Source organism: Phodopus roborovskii, unplaced genomic scaffold (genome assembly GCF_943737965.1).
Source record: "Phodopus roborovskii unplaced genomic scaffold, PHOROB, whole genome shotgun sequence".
NCBI lineage: Eukaryota > Metazoa > Chordata > Mammalia > Rodentia > Cricetidae > Phodopus > Phodopus roborovskii.
Window position 1 is genome coordinate 2,400,816 of NW_026126423.1, and position 17,556 is coordinate 2,418,371.

The 17,556-nt window shown below is 42.9% G+C and overlaps 1 protein-coding gene across 1 annotated transcript in view; it reads right to left on the reverse strand.

Annotated features, from left to right (window-relative positions):
• Positions 1-3,285, reverse strand: part of Manba (mannosidase beta) — a 75,959-nt gene extending 72,674 nt beyond the window's left edge. The window contains exon 1 of the mRNA XM_051185447.1: positions 3,109-3,285. Within this exon, the coding sequence (XP_051041404.1) occupies positions 3,109-3,285 (177 nt within the window). The remainder of the gene's footprint in view (positions 1-3,108) is intronic.
• Positions 3,286-17,556: the final 14,271 nt, after the last annotated feature.

Below are 17,556 nucleotides of genomic sequence, written 5' to 3' on the forward strand. Positions count from 1 at the left end.
CACTGGCTACAAGAGTTTGATCCCTAGAATCCATGTGGGAAGGGGAAAGGATACTTCTGCAAGTTGTACACACACACACACACACAGAGAGAGAGAGAGACAGAGACAGAGCGAGACAGAGAGAAAGAGAAAGAGAGATCAGACAAAGAACCTCACAAAACTATCCTCTTCATTTCCTTGTACAGAAATCTCCAGCCCCAAGACTGCAAATGTCCCATAGCTGAGCCATGCTCCTATCACTGTGCACAATAGTCAGGACAGTGACTGTGTACAACGTAAAACCAACCATGCTTCTCCAAGTCAAAGCACTCAACAGTTTTCCATCTCGTGTAGAATAAAATCCGAAGTGTCCCATTTGCGGTCACTCATCTTCCAGGGTACAGAGCCTCCTGGTCTCTCTGCCCTGCTTACTGTTAATGGAGCCTGTGAGGCATGAGTCTGGCCCACTCTTACCCTTTTTTTCTACGTGGCTAAAAATGTATGTCTTCTTTATAATGAAAAAGTTCTCTGCTGAGATAAATCCATATAAAAATGGCTATCTCCAGCCACTTAAAAAACAAAACACAAAACGAAAGGGCCAGAGAGATGACTCAGCTGTTAAGAGCACAGGCTGCTCTTTCAGAGGGACTGAGTTCAATTCCCAGCAACCACATGGTGGCTCACAACCATCTGCAATGAGATCTGGTGCCTTTTTCTGGCATGCAGACACACATGCAGGCAGAATGCTGTATACAATAAATATCTTTTAAATACAATCAACCAACCAAACAAACAAACAAAAACTAGCAACTTTCCAGCCTTCTCTGCCTTGTACCTGCTCAATTTTTTTCTTCAGTGTACTCCCTGCATTGTAATTTTTTAACCTGATAACTACCTGTCCAGAATGTTCGCTGGAAGGAAACTTTTTCTTTACTGTTGGATTTCACTTAAAACAGTGTCTGCTACAATGTGAGGGATCAAATGAATATAGGGTAATTAATAAGGCAAATGGATAAAGAAATAAACAGCTTTCTCAAGATAAGTTTTGAGTTCATATCTGGTCTACTGTGTGTGACAAACAACAGAATGTTTCTCAAGGTGAGCACTAAACAGGGATGTTATAATAACACTGGGTATCAAAGCCACCTTACCCAGTTTGGACAGTCTTCTCCCCTAATTCACTAGCCACCCCTCTCCTATCCCCCGCCGCAAAGGATGCCAATCCACTTTATCTGAATTTAGCTTTTCTAAGAATGTTTGAAGAGGTTGCAAGGCCTTGTCAATTACACCCATGAAGAAGTGTACGTTACTTATTTCACAACACAAGCAAACATCCGCAGTTTTGTCTTGGTATGTAGCCTGATAGCACAGGACAACAATCTGATATGTTAAAGTTATGATCTCCTGTTGGCTAAATTCAGTTAGTAAAAGGAAGCAAATTGAGACACTGCAGATGGAAACCAAAGTAAGCTGAGGCCCGACACATACACTGGCGTTTTACTTTATATTTGCATTATTTGCAGACAAAGACTTAGGTTTCATTCTGTCATTTCTTTCTATTTGTTTCAGTCATTTCTCTTCCCACTCTCCCCTCCCTTGTCCCCTCTTCCCCTCTCCTCCCTCCCCCTCCCTTCCCTCTCTCCCCTCCCCCTCCCCCGTCCCCTCCTCGACCCCTCTCCCCCTCCTCTGTCCCCCTCCCCCGCCCCTCCTCCCCCCTTCTCCTGTCCCCCCTCCCAGTCTCCCTCCCTTCCTTTCTCCCTTGTATCCTCTGACTTCCAGTCACCCCTTTCCACTTCCATGTTACATGTCACCTTTTACCTTCTCCTGTGCAATTTGTTCACTAACGATATGCTACCTGAAGTTTGAGAAAGATTACCTAATGTACCCTGAGCACTATTCATTGGGAGTTATTATATTCACTTTCTTTCTGATATATGGGATGAAAAAAAAATACAGACAGAAACGAGTACCGGATCAGAAATTTTACATTAAGTTTGATTATTTTAGCATTTAGGAAAAGTACAAATGTCATCACAACAGCCAAAGGTAGTTTGTGTATGTAGAGGGGTATAGTCCAATGGTAGGACACTTGCCTGACATGCATAAGGCTCTGTCACACACACACACACACACACACACACACGCGCGCGCACACACCACTTAGCCATAAAGAAAAATGTAATCAGGCTGTGCATGGTGGTGCACGCTTTTATCTCCAGCACATGAGAAGCAGAGGCAGGAGGATCAGGAGTTCAAGATTACCCTCAGTTTCATTAGTAGTTCAAAACCATCCTGTCTCAAAAAATAAAAAGAGAGTGAGAGTGAGAGAGAGAATATGAGTAACAAAGAGAACAAAATTTGGTTTAAAAAGAATGGAAATAGAAATAATCGCGTTAAACCAGACTTACAAAAGTAAGAAATGGCATGTTTTCAATTGTGTTGAATCTAGTTTTAAAATATGTATGCATATGAATACAGAGCCTAATAGTGAAAAGAAACGACTTGGAAAGAGGGAGGGATCAACTGGAAGTAAGACAAAGAGTGAATATTAGCAGAATACGCGGTACACTCACATGAAAATGTCACAATGAAGCCCTATTACACTGCTGGATGAACATATTCCATTAAAAAATCAAAACGTCATTTAGATTTTGGACTGGGGTGTACTTCAGTGGTACAGTGTGTGCTTACATGTTCATGGCTCTGGGTTTCATTCCTCAAACACGCACACACCCTAAATATTTAGGCTTTACAAATGAACACCAATAACCAAACTTTATTCGTGACTCCCCAGGCCTTTGGGTTTATTTCAGACCAGACCACCCGAGGCTTCAAAGCGAACATGAAAACCCGAGACGCTACAGTCAATGAAGTATGATTAACTAAGCGTTCCTGCAAAGGTCCTCAAGAGAGAGGCAAATCCCTCATCAAGTACTCGAGCCGAGAATCACTTCAGTAAGCAGACAGCAGACATACAGTTTGTTTTCTATAGGCAACTTCCGCCTCCCAGGGTCACCGATGGCCCCGCGTGGGTGGATAAGCGTCCACTGCCGCGCAATTTCCCCAACTGCTCACAGCAGCACAGTCGGACAGACGTGGACCGCATGGAGGGGTGGCAGCGAGTCCTACCTGGATCAGCCCGCGCTGGTACAAGGCGCTGTGCACGCAGCCGGGGACAGTCCCCGGTAGCTCCAGGGAGCCGTTCCCGTTGCTCACCCACCAGCTCCCCCGCAAGCTGTGGCTGGGACCCGCCACCACGCAGCCCGCCCCGCTCAGCGCCAACAGCGTCAGCAGGTAGAGATGCATGCTGAACGCTAGCAGCAGGAACCCGGCAGTGTCGCCCCAGCCCTAGCCAAGGCTTGGTCGCTCTGTCCCCGCCCAGAGCCCCGGACCCGCCCCCAGGTCAGCTGAGCGCCTCCCGCAGCCACGCAGGGAAGGAATGCAGCGGGGACCGCCACCCGGGTGTAGGCAGGGCTCAGGGCCAGGGTTGTTGCTGCCAGCGTGCTCCTGCAGCTCGGCCGATACTGTAAGAGGGTCGATACTGTAAGAGGGACAGTAAAGTGACAGACGAGCCTGCAGAGCCAAGCCTGACCATTTGGGGGGGATCGCAGGTGCACGGGGGGGGGGGGGGGGGGAGACCTCCCTCCACTCCTGGCCGGAAGGTATCACAGACCTGGTCCCAGCAGGTCTGCCAGGCTGAACGCCCCCTCGATGACCCTGCTAGGTCTAAACAGTGCTACCTATAAGCTCTGGGTCACTGAAAGTTTCCATATGCGGAGTTCCTTCTGGGGTTCTGGGAACTTGCATGAGTGCTAGATAGAGGTGAGTCTGAAATCCCTCCCCTCCCCCGCTCTCCCCTCCCCTCCCCAACCCCCGCTGTTGTAGGATTAGGCAAGCAACAGAATTCCCGCTTCCTGAATTTAACAAAATGCAGACACTTGTTTCAGAAGCACAGCCCGGGTTCTTCTCCTTTTAAGCAGACAAAATACCCCACGTTTATTTACTTATAGATTTCATGGAGGGGTGGGAGGGGGTTTCCTGCCTCAGCATGCATGCGGAAGTCAGAGAACTTACTGGAGAGGTCGTCTTCCACCACATGGATCCCAGGGACAGAATCAAGAGTGTCCGATTTGGAGGCATTCTCCTGTAACTGCTGAGCCTTCTCTTGAGTTCTTGGGTGCTTTTCGACCTCCTCTCAGGTGAAGCCAGAACCTTACACCACAGGGAAGAATTTCAGGAAGCCAGTATGAAGCAAAACTTGGATATTATCAAGAAAATATCTTCTATAGCTTAAGTAAGGGCTTTGGAAGAAACTTAAGAAGGCACAATGAGGGGCTTCAGACTTCTCAAGATGGAAAGCAAGCCTAGCTTTTGAAGTTGGTGTTTCCTGTGGTTTTGAAGTAGCACTGTTTAAAGGAAAGATTAAGGGAGGTGCAGGTGTGGGTTGTGGCTTGCAACTGTAACTCCAATAATCAATAAACTGAGGTACAAGGATAGCCTTTAGTTTGAGGCTAGCCTGGGCTACAGAGTAAGTTCTAGGTCACTGTGGCCTAGAGTCAAATGTTGCCTCAAAACAAAAAGAAGTTAAGATGCACTAGTATGCTTATTTTTATCCAAAGGATTTTTCTTCAATAAATGAGGTTATAAGGTTGTTGGAATGTTGTATGCAGGGTCACAGGCTTATAAAATGGGGCTGTGAGATGGCTCACTGGGTTATGGCGCTTGCCACCAAGCCTGAAGACCTGAGTTCAATCCCTGGGACCACGTGGGATAGGTAACTCAAAGGACACTCCTGGCCTAAGGGTTCCTCTTCCTTCCATGCCCCCTTAGCTTTCCCTGCCCATTATGTCTCATAAATACGTATGCTGGCTCCCTTCTGCCACCAGGTTTGTTGCTACACTGAGCTCTCCAAGTTCAGACAGAGGGAATCCACACTGTGAAAAGTATTTTTACACTGTTTGTGTTATTGCAAGCTCTCCTCTCAGCAAAATCAGTCTTCATTCCTCCTCCACTCTGCTCCAGTATCATCTGACCCTGTTAGCACGCTGTCACATTTCATGTCGCAGAACTGGCATTTTAACTTAGGAACACTGAGGTTCCCAGCCCCATCCCACAGACCTCAGCTGAGAGATTTGAACCCAAAGAAGCCAGTTGGCATACCTGTCACACCGTAGCAGGCAAGACCAGAGCCCTCTCTGCTCTCCTGGCTGCTACTCGCCTGTGAGTAGATCCTACTCTTATTCCACAGTAAAGGCTCTAGCTGGTTCAAACCTTCCAAATCTCAAGGGCAAACTTCCCTTTGACATGACTAGCACTCTCAGTTCAAATAAGATGCCATGTTTTGTGGCATTAAATGGCCAGCTGTGGTCTGTACAACACTCCACAGCAGAGTTTTTGACAAGATTGGTAAAGGATTTTTGCATAAATCTTGGACATGCCATGAATCCAAATCAAAGGGAAATTGATCTGAGCCAAACTGTGGATAGCATCTGCTTTCTACTATATATTTAAGAGGAATTGTTTTCTTGGAAAAAGAAAAGAGATATTGTAACCTTCCCACATGTCACACTTAGGTCATTGTACTTTGATCACAATGTCCATAAAGAGCCAACTCCATGCAAAAATGCTCTTATCTTAGTACAACTAGGATTGGCCCACAGGAGGATGGAGTTCGTCTCTTATAGGCTCATTATTTTTCATAATTACTTTGAGAAATAGACCTTATTTGATCATAAAGCATCTTGACAATGCAATTTAAAATTGTAATAGCAAATGCAGTTTTAACAACAGTCATTAGTACCTGTTAATGTACATGACATGAAAATATTCCATTTTTACCATCTCATTTGATGCCTTCCAAAATTTCAGTTATGTAAGACAAATAATAGTTCTGATTTAAAGGGATAAATACGTTTTCCAGATGTGAAGTTCATAGGATCAACATCTCATCAGACCATGTCATAAAGGCTCTTTGGCCCTTTGTCATGTAAAATGATTTCCTTCATGTCCAAATATATTAAATGACTAAATACAGAATTTTGTGGTGTAACAAGGACAAAGATGTTCCAATTCCATGTGATAATTATAAAACTAGCAAGAGAAAGGAAACTGGTGGGCTGCATTGACACGTAAACGTGCCTGCTGCCAAACCTGATGTCTTGAGTTCAATTCCTGGGACCAACATAATGGAAGGAAAGACCCAACACTCACAGCTTGTTCCTGATCTCCACTTGTGCACTGTGAAAAACAACCCCTACACACACACACACACACAAAACCACACACACATATGTAAAAATATTTTAAGTTATATGAAAAATAAGAGTGAAAATATAATGGTATATCAAGTGGACATTCTCCTTTAGCTTTAGTGTCTGCTTTTTGTCATGTAGGCCACAGAGGTTTCTCTAAAGGTTTCAGTGACTAGTTTTTTGTACTGGGGATTGAACATAGGGTCTTCAACCTGCTACACAAGCACTTTACTTGTGTAGCACTCATAGGTCTTACTTATCAGGAAATGGCCAACCTAGTGCTTGTACTCTGAGTCTCACCATGACATGACATGAAGTCTTAAATAGAAAGGTTAATTGTGACTGGCTACAACCTGTGACAGAGGTAGGAGGATCAGGAGTTCAGGACCATTCTTGTCTACATAGGGATCTTGAAGCCAGCCTGTGCTATGTGAAACCTGTTTCCAAAATTGCTAAGCTGGAGAGTTGTCTAAGTGGATAAGAGCATTTGTTCTTGCAGAGGACCTGGGTTCAATTTCCAGCATCCACATGGGTGCTCATAACCACCTGTAACTGTAGTCCCAGGGTATCCAAGGCCCTCTTAAGACCTCCAAGGGCATCAGAAGTGCATGGACTTTACATACATACCACACAGGCCGAGACATACATTCACATTAAATAATAAAATAGAATTTAAAGTAGTAATAGCAGGACAAGTAAGTCTGTAGATCTAAATGACAGATTTAGCTCCTACAATGTTGTAGGAACATTGGGGAATGCTCCAATAGAACTTCTTACAGAGGTTAGTAACAGAAAAAAGAGTTTGGAAACTCTGCAACTGTGGAAATCCCTAAACTCATCAAGAATGAGGAGGGAGAGAGAGAGAGAGAGAGAGAGAGAGAGAGAGAGAGAAAGAGAAAGGCTTGCCTACAGGCCCATTGTGGGATATTTCTATACTGTGTGAAGGTGCATTTCTGAGACGGTGAAATAGAAAGTTGAATGGCCAATAGCTAGGCAGAAGGTATATAGACAGGACTTCCAGGTAGAGAAAGGTAATAGGAGGAGAAACCTATGTGTGCAAGAGACACCAAGAGACATAGAGAGGAAACAGGAGGTATGAGATGAAAGGTAACACCACATGATAGACTGTAGATTAATATAAATGGGTTAATTTAAGTTATAAGAGCTAGTTAGGAACAAGCCTAAGCTCTAGGCCAAGTTTTCCTAATGAATTAGAAGTCTCTGTGTCATTATTTGGGAGCTGGCTGGTGGAACAGAAAAAGACTTGCTACAAATGGCAACCAATAATGGGGCTCAAATATCCACACACAGCCCAAGAAAGAAGTCTCTTGGGTAGGCTCAGCGTACAAAGGTAGGCTCTTTTAAGAGACCCTGCTGTACATCTGATATAGGATCAGGCAAAACTAATGCCATTTTAGACTAGACACCATCTTGAGAAGCTCCTGACAGGACCCTGAACCCAGTTCCAGGAAAAACCACGAACGGCTAAAACTTGTTTCAGGGCCCACATCCCATTGAGTCAGTCAGTTGCAGGACTAACAGACAGTTTATCGTGGTCACTAGATGTCCTAATGGAAATTTCCAAATGCTCGCTTAACTCCAGGGCCAGTCAACCAAAGAGGCATCGCCTACTCCAATCAGATAATGCCAAGACATGTGCCTCCTTCAGCTTGTGGTTTTCCTTTATAAGCCCTCTCTCGGGACACTCATTTCACCTATTGTGTCAGAATGCAGCCGGACAGCCCAAACTCGAGTTTATTTTCAATAAACCCGTGTTCCAGGGTCCTGTGACCTGGGCATAACATTTGGGGGCTCGTCCGGGATCCCCCCCACAACCCCTAGGACCCAGGCTGAGGGGTTCTTGACCAGCTGGCTAAGTCTTTTTATCTTTGTCTCTGCAATTGTCCTGTGTTCTTACTTTCATCTTCAAAAAAAGTGTGCTAAATCTGTAATGTGGTATAGAAACGGTTGATGTTTGAGACAGCCAGTGGACACGCTGGAGGACCAGGATCACTGGGGTCCATGAGACATTCTGGACCCTTGGGAAGGGGACGAGTATACCCCCGATGTTTGTTTGATCAAGGGCAGAGAGCTTTGATTGTGGAGGGTCTCTGGGGTGATTGAGCCTGGAGGGTGGCTCCCTCTGAGGGATCCCAAGCCATTGTTGTTTTTTGCATTCTTATTGTTTGTCTCACTGGTGCAGAGTTTCCTTGTGCGCCCTATGTTTTTCTTGTTGTTCAGTGTTTGGTGTCTTTGTGTATTTAGAAGCTATGGAACAGACTCCTTCCTCGCCCTTAGATATATGCTTGGCCCACTGGGAAGATATAAAAGTGACAGCAAAAAGTCAGGGAGTTGAGGTTCATAAAGAGAAGTTTTGTTACTTTTTGCCGCTCTAAATGGCCCACTTTCAGAGTCGGTTGGCCACCTGAAGGAACTTTCGCACCCTGACCGATCAGGGCCTTGGAGGTAATGGTCTGCCAACCCTGACTAGATCCCCTAAATCGTCACCTGGGGAGCCCTTACAACCCCCTCCCCCAGCCCCTTGGGTTTCCTCCCTCAGCACGTGAAGATTTTGGCAGCTGAGCAACAAAGGCGACCCACTTCAGAAGGGTTCAGTAGCCCCTCCCATTTACCAGGGCAGTAACACTGACAAAGACATCTTCCTGTCTCCTCCTTAAGACCTCTTCTGTTAGAAGGCCTTCACCCGTGGAGGCCTCTATGGAAACTGATTATGATCCTCGAGTGCAGGACCCAGAATGGGGAGAGCCAGGGTCAGCCAGAAGCACTAGGAGGCAAAGGGCGGGACCTCCTGACACTGACTCAACTGTCCCCTCCCTTTGAGAGCGGCAGGTCCACCAATGCACATAGCTACTGGCTCTTTATCACTAGTGACCTCCATAGCTGGAAATTCCAAATCCCCTCTTTTTCTTGAAACTCCTGTGGGTTGTTTGGTCTCTTCGGTCGGTCCACCTGGAATGACTGTCAACAACTTTTGCAGATCTTATTCACCACAGAAGAAAATTGGTTCCGGGTCCCACTGGAGAGCCCACCGCCAACCAGGATCTCATTGATGCCACCTTTCCCCTGATCTGCCATGGATGAAGATACCTTTTCAGGATGGGCAGAAGCTTTTCCCACCCAAGCATGAAATGATGGGAGATGTCATTCTGTATATATGTTTGTCTTATTGGTTAATGAATAAAGCACTGTTGGCCAATAGGAAAGCAAAATAGGTGGGACTAGGAGACAAGGAGGATTCCGGAAGTAGTAGGGAGGGTCAACATTGGAGAGACCTATTGCGGTAAATAAGGATCAGGATAAACAAATAGGCCGAATAGATGTTTATTCAGGGAGAAATAACTTACAACCTAGACAGATGAACACCAGGAAATTCAACCCGATCCTCTCCTGTCCGAGTCACGCCAGAAAGAGAGAGCGCCTTCCTGGCCCCCTCCGACCTCCTTCCTCAGGTCACCTCCGCCCATCGCTCCACCCCCCAATGGGCGTGGTCAGTGCTACAGAAGGACTACCTCACTACAGAGACCAGAGAGAACAGAGGTCCACGCCCTCTCTCCGGTAAGGTAAGACCACGTGGAAATACTTAGATTGATTGAAATGGATTAATATTTAAGACAGAGCTAGCTGATAATAAATTAGTAACTGGCCAACACTGCGTTATTCATTAACCAATATGAGAAACATTTACAGAATGACATATCCCATCAATGAAATCACACAGGTGGTAGAAAAGAAGTTGCTTGAAAACGTCCTCCCCAGGACTGTTTTCCTGCCAGACAGGGTCAGACAATAGACTGGCTTTTGTGTCCCAGGTGATCAGAGTTTAGCCACCGTCCTGGGAAGTGTTTGGAAATAACATTGTTCTTATAGACCCCAGAGCTCAGAACAGGTAGAGTGCATGAACAGAACCATAAAAGAGACCTTGACCAGATTAGCCTTAGAGCCTGGCACAGACTGGATGGCCCTCATTCCCTTTGCCCTTTTTGGAGTAAGGAATTCCCCTTACCAGATGGGACTAATGTCTCATAATTCCCCACCCTACAGACAGAGCTGCTGGCTGACATAAACAACCCAGAAGTCATACAAAAAGCTACAAAAGCACATAAAACTATTTGGCCTAAACTTAGGGCCCTTTATGAATTTGGCAATGCCCCTGAACCTCACAGGTTCTGAGCCTGGAACTAGGTCTATGCCAAGAAGTACTGATGAGGGAGACTCGAGCTCAGGTGGAAGGGACCTTTTGTTGTACTGCTCATGTCTCCTATGGCCCTGAAGGTAGATGGAGCAGCCACCTGGACCCACTACTCCCATACCTGGCCAGCTGATCCCTGCGTGCCAAAGACTACTGTGGACAAGGATGGGAGGTGACAGAACACCCCACCAACGACCTGAAGGTCCACTCAAATGTGGATCCTGATCCTGTTGATACTGATGCTGACTCCCCCATGGCCGCTGAGAAAAACAGCCCTCATGAACCATTCAAACTAATTTGGACTCTTTCAGATGGAGAGGCATATGAAACCCTAAACCAGACAACACATATGACACCATCGGGCACCTGGTGGCCTGACCTGTCAGCTGTGGATTTTACATGTGTCCTGTGTAACCTCTAAGGATGGAGAATGGAAATGGTCCACAAGTAAGGCAGATTTAGTCACCTCTGCCTGTGTAAACCCAGTCAGGTATGACCCTGTCCTGCAGGCAAAGCAGCCCTGCGGGCTGAACAACCTGGACTGGATAGAGATTACTTTCACCAAAAAGGCGAAAAAGGACATAGGATGGCCAAATGGTCTATGTTGAAGTGTGATATAAACAAAGGCAATACTCGGACTCCTCTATCGCAATTCAGCTTAAAATATAGCCCACAGAACACCCAGCAGCAGTAGGTCCCATCCTGGTAATGAGTCCCGTTCCTCTCCCTAGACCCATGCCCCCAAGAAAACCCACACCTCCCACAAATCCCAGCCCACTCCTTCTTAGGCCTCCTCTCCCATTGCTAGCACCATGACTGAAATATCCCTGACCTCTGCCCCGCCCCCTTACCACCAGCTGCTTACTTTTATAGCTCTTGGCAGCAATCCTATCTGGTCCTCTAGGCCAGAATTAACAGCCACTTGCTGACGCTGACTTTGCTATGACAAATCCTAGGAAGGGATTGCCCTACCAAGAAAGCATTCAAATACTCCTAACCCAGGGGATTGCCCCAACTTTCTCAGGGTCCCCTAAGGATTCCATCACACCCAGACAATAGGAAGCAGTCTAGAGAACACAATGCCCACATTCCCAAGACCTGAGATGGGTACTTTCTGGTCATTCACTGGGTTATGGATGTTTGTCAGGATTTAGAGGAGTTGTTACAAGTTGTTATTGGTCATAGTCAGGAAAAAATATGAACAAAGGAGATTAGATTCAGGGATCTCTTTCTGAAGGGAAAAATGGTGGACATAGTCTAGAAACGATGGAATAAAGGGTAGATTCTTGAATCTACTTTTGAACAACCAGTCTCAAATATTTTACATTGGTATGGATTTTTGTATATTAGTACAAATTTAAGGTTTATGTTATACTGTATATATGTTTCTACATTAGTTTAAGGTATCATATCTATGCAGCTCACTTTAAAATGTAAAGTGTTAGTCCTTGAAAGCTATTTAGGGTAATAAAAAAAGACAGGTTTGATTGTAACAATCAAACTCATAGTCATGTTAGGTATGTTTTCAAGGTCTAACAAATATATTTTAAATAGATAGATGGTCTTCAAACACTTCAAAGACCTACAGACTATGGCATTTAAGATGTTTTAAAACATAAGGCTTTTCATGACAGTGAGACATGTCTGCTACCGGCAGCACCAATTTACTTCAAAGAAGGATGAGGGCCATCAAAGAAACTGCATATGGAGTTTGCTTTCATCATGGCAAAGTTAGTCACAGGGCAAAGAGACTTCTCTTACCTCTACTGCTGACAGTATACTGTCCAAACTGGACAAATAGCACACAAAAGAAAGTGGCCGCTGAACTTTACCAAGACAGTCCTTCAAAATTATTTTATAGAGAATCAATTTTCTAACTTCTGACTTCTGGGGCCTGTAAGGATTTTTCCCCCCTTTAAAAGTTCTTGGCATTTTACTAGTATGTTGATCATTATTTCTATATTTGTGTTGAAAATGTAGGTGAATGTTCGTGTGTGTAGAGGCACTTGTATGTAAATATACATGCACGTGTGTGAGCAGGCCACATGACAGTCTCAGAAGTCATTCATTCTCAGGAGCTATCCACCCTTATGGAGAAAGGGACCCTGGCACTGGCTGACTTATGGTTAGCAAGCTCCAGGGACCCACCAGTCCAATTCTCCAACACTGAGATTACAAGCATGTACACATTAGGCGCTTTACATGTATGCTAGGAACTCATGATTCATGTTGTGTGGCAAGTACTTGACTGAGCTATCTCCCTCTACCCTCTGGTTATAGTTCAAGTTTCTCTCAAATACACCAAAATTACCAGGTGGTAAGATTCTAACAGTACTTACATACAAGTGCCTCTAAACACATGAACACAAAGAGAGAAATCTGGACTTCTGCCATTAGATGAGCATTAGCCTCTTTTCCCTCAAGCTTTACATCTAAACTGCAGGGACCGACAGTGATATAATCATACAAATAAGTGTACAAGTTTCAGTGTTATCTATTATTTTTTGTACTGACACTTTTTTTTTTTTTCATTTTTCAAGACAGGGTTTCTCTATGTAACAGCTCTAGCTGTCCTGGAACTACCTTTGTAGACCAGGCTGGCTTGAAGTCACAGAGATCTGCCTGCCTGTGCCTCTGGCATGTGTCACTGCCCAGCTGTGCTGATGCATTTTTAAAGGGGAGATTGATATAAAATTAACCATTCAAGGTTATCAGGTCATTACATTTTAATGTTTAAAATATTCCATGGCCATTATTTAGGACATGTTCATGACGCACAAAAGTGACTCAGTAGACAATCACTTCCCATTCTTCCTTCTTGGTACTGTACACAAATCAGTATGCTTTGTTTCTGTACACATGTCAGTATGCTTTCTGTTTCTACAACTGTTTTGGTTGGTCATGTAAAAAGCTTATAATATGGTGTTATGTTTAATTTTGTTCTCTTAATGATTTTAAGATCCAGCCACATTCTAGTATCTTATGAACATAAATCTATTCAAAAATGTAAAACCCAATGTTCATTCATTCATTCCCACCTCCCAGTAATTTTAAGAAATGCATATATGAGCACTTATTCCCATTTGTTTTAATGCAGTTTTTTATTATATATATATATATATATATATATATATATATATATATATATATTGCTGTGCTGGTCAAACTGCGTCCTGAGCTGGCCAGCCTTTGGGAAGCCACCAAACTCCTTACAAACCCCAGAAGTTCGCCTCTCCAAATGTGCAGCATAGATGTTTTGTGTGTCATGTCTGTGTACCACATGGGGTTACGGTTAGAGTCCAGATCCCGTGGGACTGGAGTTAGAGCTGTTGTGTGCTGCCATGTGGATATAGGGACTCTAACCTGACTCCTCCACAAAGCAGCCAAAGCTCTTAACTGCAATCTCTCCAACCCTGAAAATTAGTCATCTTTATAAGGTTAACACCCCATTGTGATTTTTATTTCCATTTCACTAATATTAACGTTCAACCCTTTTTTCATGTGCTTGCTTGCCATTTGTACAACTTTCTTTGGAGAAAACGTTTTATTATTGTTTAATAAGGCTATCTTACAAATTCTTCATCTTAACAAAATTTGCAAATGCTTTTTATTTTTTTCTATTACAATATCCTTTGGCACAACTCTTGGCCTTGACCAACTTGCTATGATCCTTCTGCTTGTGCCTATTAATTATTAGGGCCACAGGTGTGCATCACTTCAATCTGTTGCAAGTCACCTTTATAATATGCCTGTCTCAGTACTTTAAATGAGACTGCTTTCCTAGTTGAATGGCTTTGCTAGTGAAATTGAACTGACCAGAAATGCAGGATTCATTTCTATTTCAAGGACCCATCTTCCCCAATACCACACCATTTTAGTTAATGTAGTTTTGTTAGCTTGTAGTAACTCTAGAAAATGCCAAGTTTGAATATTTTGCCTTTGCTTTGTAATCTCATGTAAAAAATTTAAATCTACAGAAAACGAGGACTTTGACAGAAACAATTTTGAATCTAGAGTGCTTTGAGCATAGGACATCAACAGCCTAAATCTAATGCACAAACGTCTCCACTCTTGGACTTCCCAGGCCTCAGAAAACATCTTTTTCAGCATGTAAATTTTGCGCACCTGTTATAACTTCTCAAATATTTTTTTAAGCCATTATAGTTTCTATTTCACTTTATTGTTATAAAGCTCCGGCTTTTTATCCTATAACTGCTCTAGTTAAATGGTTTGTGTGTGAACACTCTAGGCGTTCTCATATGTATTTCACTTTGAAAGTCAAGCTCTTCCCATTTGAGCAATTAAAAAACAAAAAAACCAAAAAAAAAAAAAAGTGTCTGCATGTGTTGTACATGCTACACCCACTCAGATAAGCTTGCGAATTGCCCAGGTGTGATTGTTGGAAACACTTAGGTCATCTACAAAAACAAGTGCTTTTAATTGCTGAGACATCTCTCCAGCCTAGTGGTTTTTTGGGTTTTGTTTTTTGAGACAGGGTTTCTCTGTGTAGCTTTGGATCCTGTCCTTGAACTAGCTCTGTGGACCAAGCTGGCCTTGAACTCAAGAGATCCAACTGCTTCTGAGTGCTGGGACTAAAGGCCTGCACCACTACCGCCTGGCTGTGAGATCTTTAATATTAGAAATGTGCAAAAAAAATTTCAAACTCCTAGGCTACTCTCTGGGGATACCTAATTCCTGCAAGGTACTCCTATTTTGACCATGAAAGTTAAAACACCTGGGATTTGAAAGAGCTCAAGCAACTAGTCTCTGGATAGGTTTCCTGTTGATTTGTTTTTAGTTTGGTTTTGGCTTGAGAATGCTTCTCATGCCCCATGGGGTCTTGCTATGTAAATAAAACTGGCGTCCAAGTCCAATTGTTAGTCATGTCCCCTGCCCTCCCTGCTCCCAACTGCTCAGTAAGTGCTTACAATTGTGACTTTTAATGAGATGACTGACATTTTAAAGTTCTTGAAAATGTTTTCCGGAATTGTCCAGTTTGTAATCATGCTAATAAAATGTACTCTGATTTCCTCTACAGTATCCTAGAACTGAGACTCCTAAACTGAATCACAAGCCCGTATGATAAACAAATATGACCACCACAAACAAGATCAACAGTAAACATTTTTGAAAATGCAACAACTGAAATGTGCAATCCAGGGCCACGCCTGCAGAACCCAGGTATTTCTGGCAGTGCTCTGATTCACTTCATACTTCACAGTGGTTCTCTGGAACATAGCAATAGCCACAACCAGCAAGTGACGCTTTTATCGTACATTTTATCTACCAGTTTACCACTTACACAATCTAGTTTTAGTTTGGCACAGCAGTACTTTTGCATGCCTGTAATCATAGCACTCAGGAAGCAGAGGCAAGAAAATCACTGTTAAGTTTGAGACCAATTTAGTCAATATAAAATCCTAGGCCAGTTAACTGGATGACCTCCATCTCAGAAACAGGAACTCAAAATTACCTATCACTATTTAGCATGTAAAAATTAACTGTTTACTCTAGTACTGAGTTGGAATGTTTGGCTTTAATTGCATTTACTTGCTAAATTGTTGAAAATCTTTTGGAAAATTTGGCTTGAGATTAGGACAAAACTTCCAACAAGTCCTGAGATGACTCTAAATATGCTATTTGTAATTTGTATTTATGGGTAGTAGTCTCATTACTGATGATTTGAAAAATTAAAAGTCAACTCAACTGTAATAAAACACTAGAGATGTAATCGAATAGTCAACAAAGATTTATTTAAAATAAGCACACCCACTTCATTATGACTCATTTTCCAAGAACTTTTAAAATGAAATTAAGAATTAGATTTGAGGGTGAATATTAATATAAGCCTTGTTCTATATAGGTTAGAACTCAAGTTTCTTCAATACTATAGTGTAGTTGCTAGAAGTTTCAAAAGACCACAACCATAAACTCATATTTGTTAAACACCTACCTACAAAATGACAGTTATCTAAATCCAATACAAAAGACAAAACCTGCCCTTGTGGCGCTTACATTCCAGCACGGATCCAAACAAGAATATCAAGAACGCATTACATACAAAAAAGTGATAGCTGCAATATGCACTCTATATAGTTGATACACTGTGTAAAATAAAAAGCTCAAGATGTCATTCTACGTGACATTAGAGATATGTAAGGGAAGCCATACAGTATGGAGTAAAACTACACATGAAGGAACATGTTAGAGCCATGTATCTGCAAACAGCTGGGTAAATGTGAATTGTAATGCAATGGAACAAAGGTACAGGTTCTTAAAAAAATCATGTGACATTACACTTTGTAAACATTTGGTTTTTACTCAAGACTGAAAACCAGGCTGAGCATGGTGGTGCATGACTTTAACACCACACAGTGGCAGCCTATCTTGAATTCAAGGCCAGTCTGATCTACATTAAGTCAATTCCAGGCTACACAGTGAGACTGTCCAAAAACAGAACAAAACCATGACATGTTTAATTACTTCTAACATCTTTTGATAAAATTATGCATGGGATAGGTTGCTGCATGTTGAGGTTAACTGCAATGATTCAAAATATATAAACACTTCATATGGTGTTAGCAGAATGGTTAATGGCAGAACCTAGATAAGTCATTTGTTAGAAGATGCCCATTGTAGGTCAGTGCACAAATCTTTTATTTGAGGCTAAAAGGCAGGGCTGTCTCCAGAGAACTTACAACACTAAAGATTCTGTGTAGCCAGATGTGTAACAGGAACAGGGATAGGGACAGCCATTTGCTTGGCCTAAAACTAATTACTTTTATGACCTTGGTGCTTATGTGGCACAATGCAATTTGGTTATGTGATTTAAAAAAAAAAAATTGAAGATTGCATAAAAAGCTAGCAGAAACTGTGTGCTTGAATTAATCATTACTCTTTAATAACAAGGCTAAGATCCAAATTGCAATAGTTCAAGTGGTGGCCAGATTCCCATTTTTCCTTGTCTAAGAAACAGTACACTCCCTTTATTTTCTCAATCTGCTTTACAGTCCAATCAACTATAAACTCAAATGCTTTTACTGTGAGGAGTCAGATAATAGTCAATAATTAGGCAGAGATTTAACATGTCTTCTACAACTGCCATGTTATCTCCAT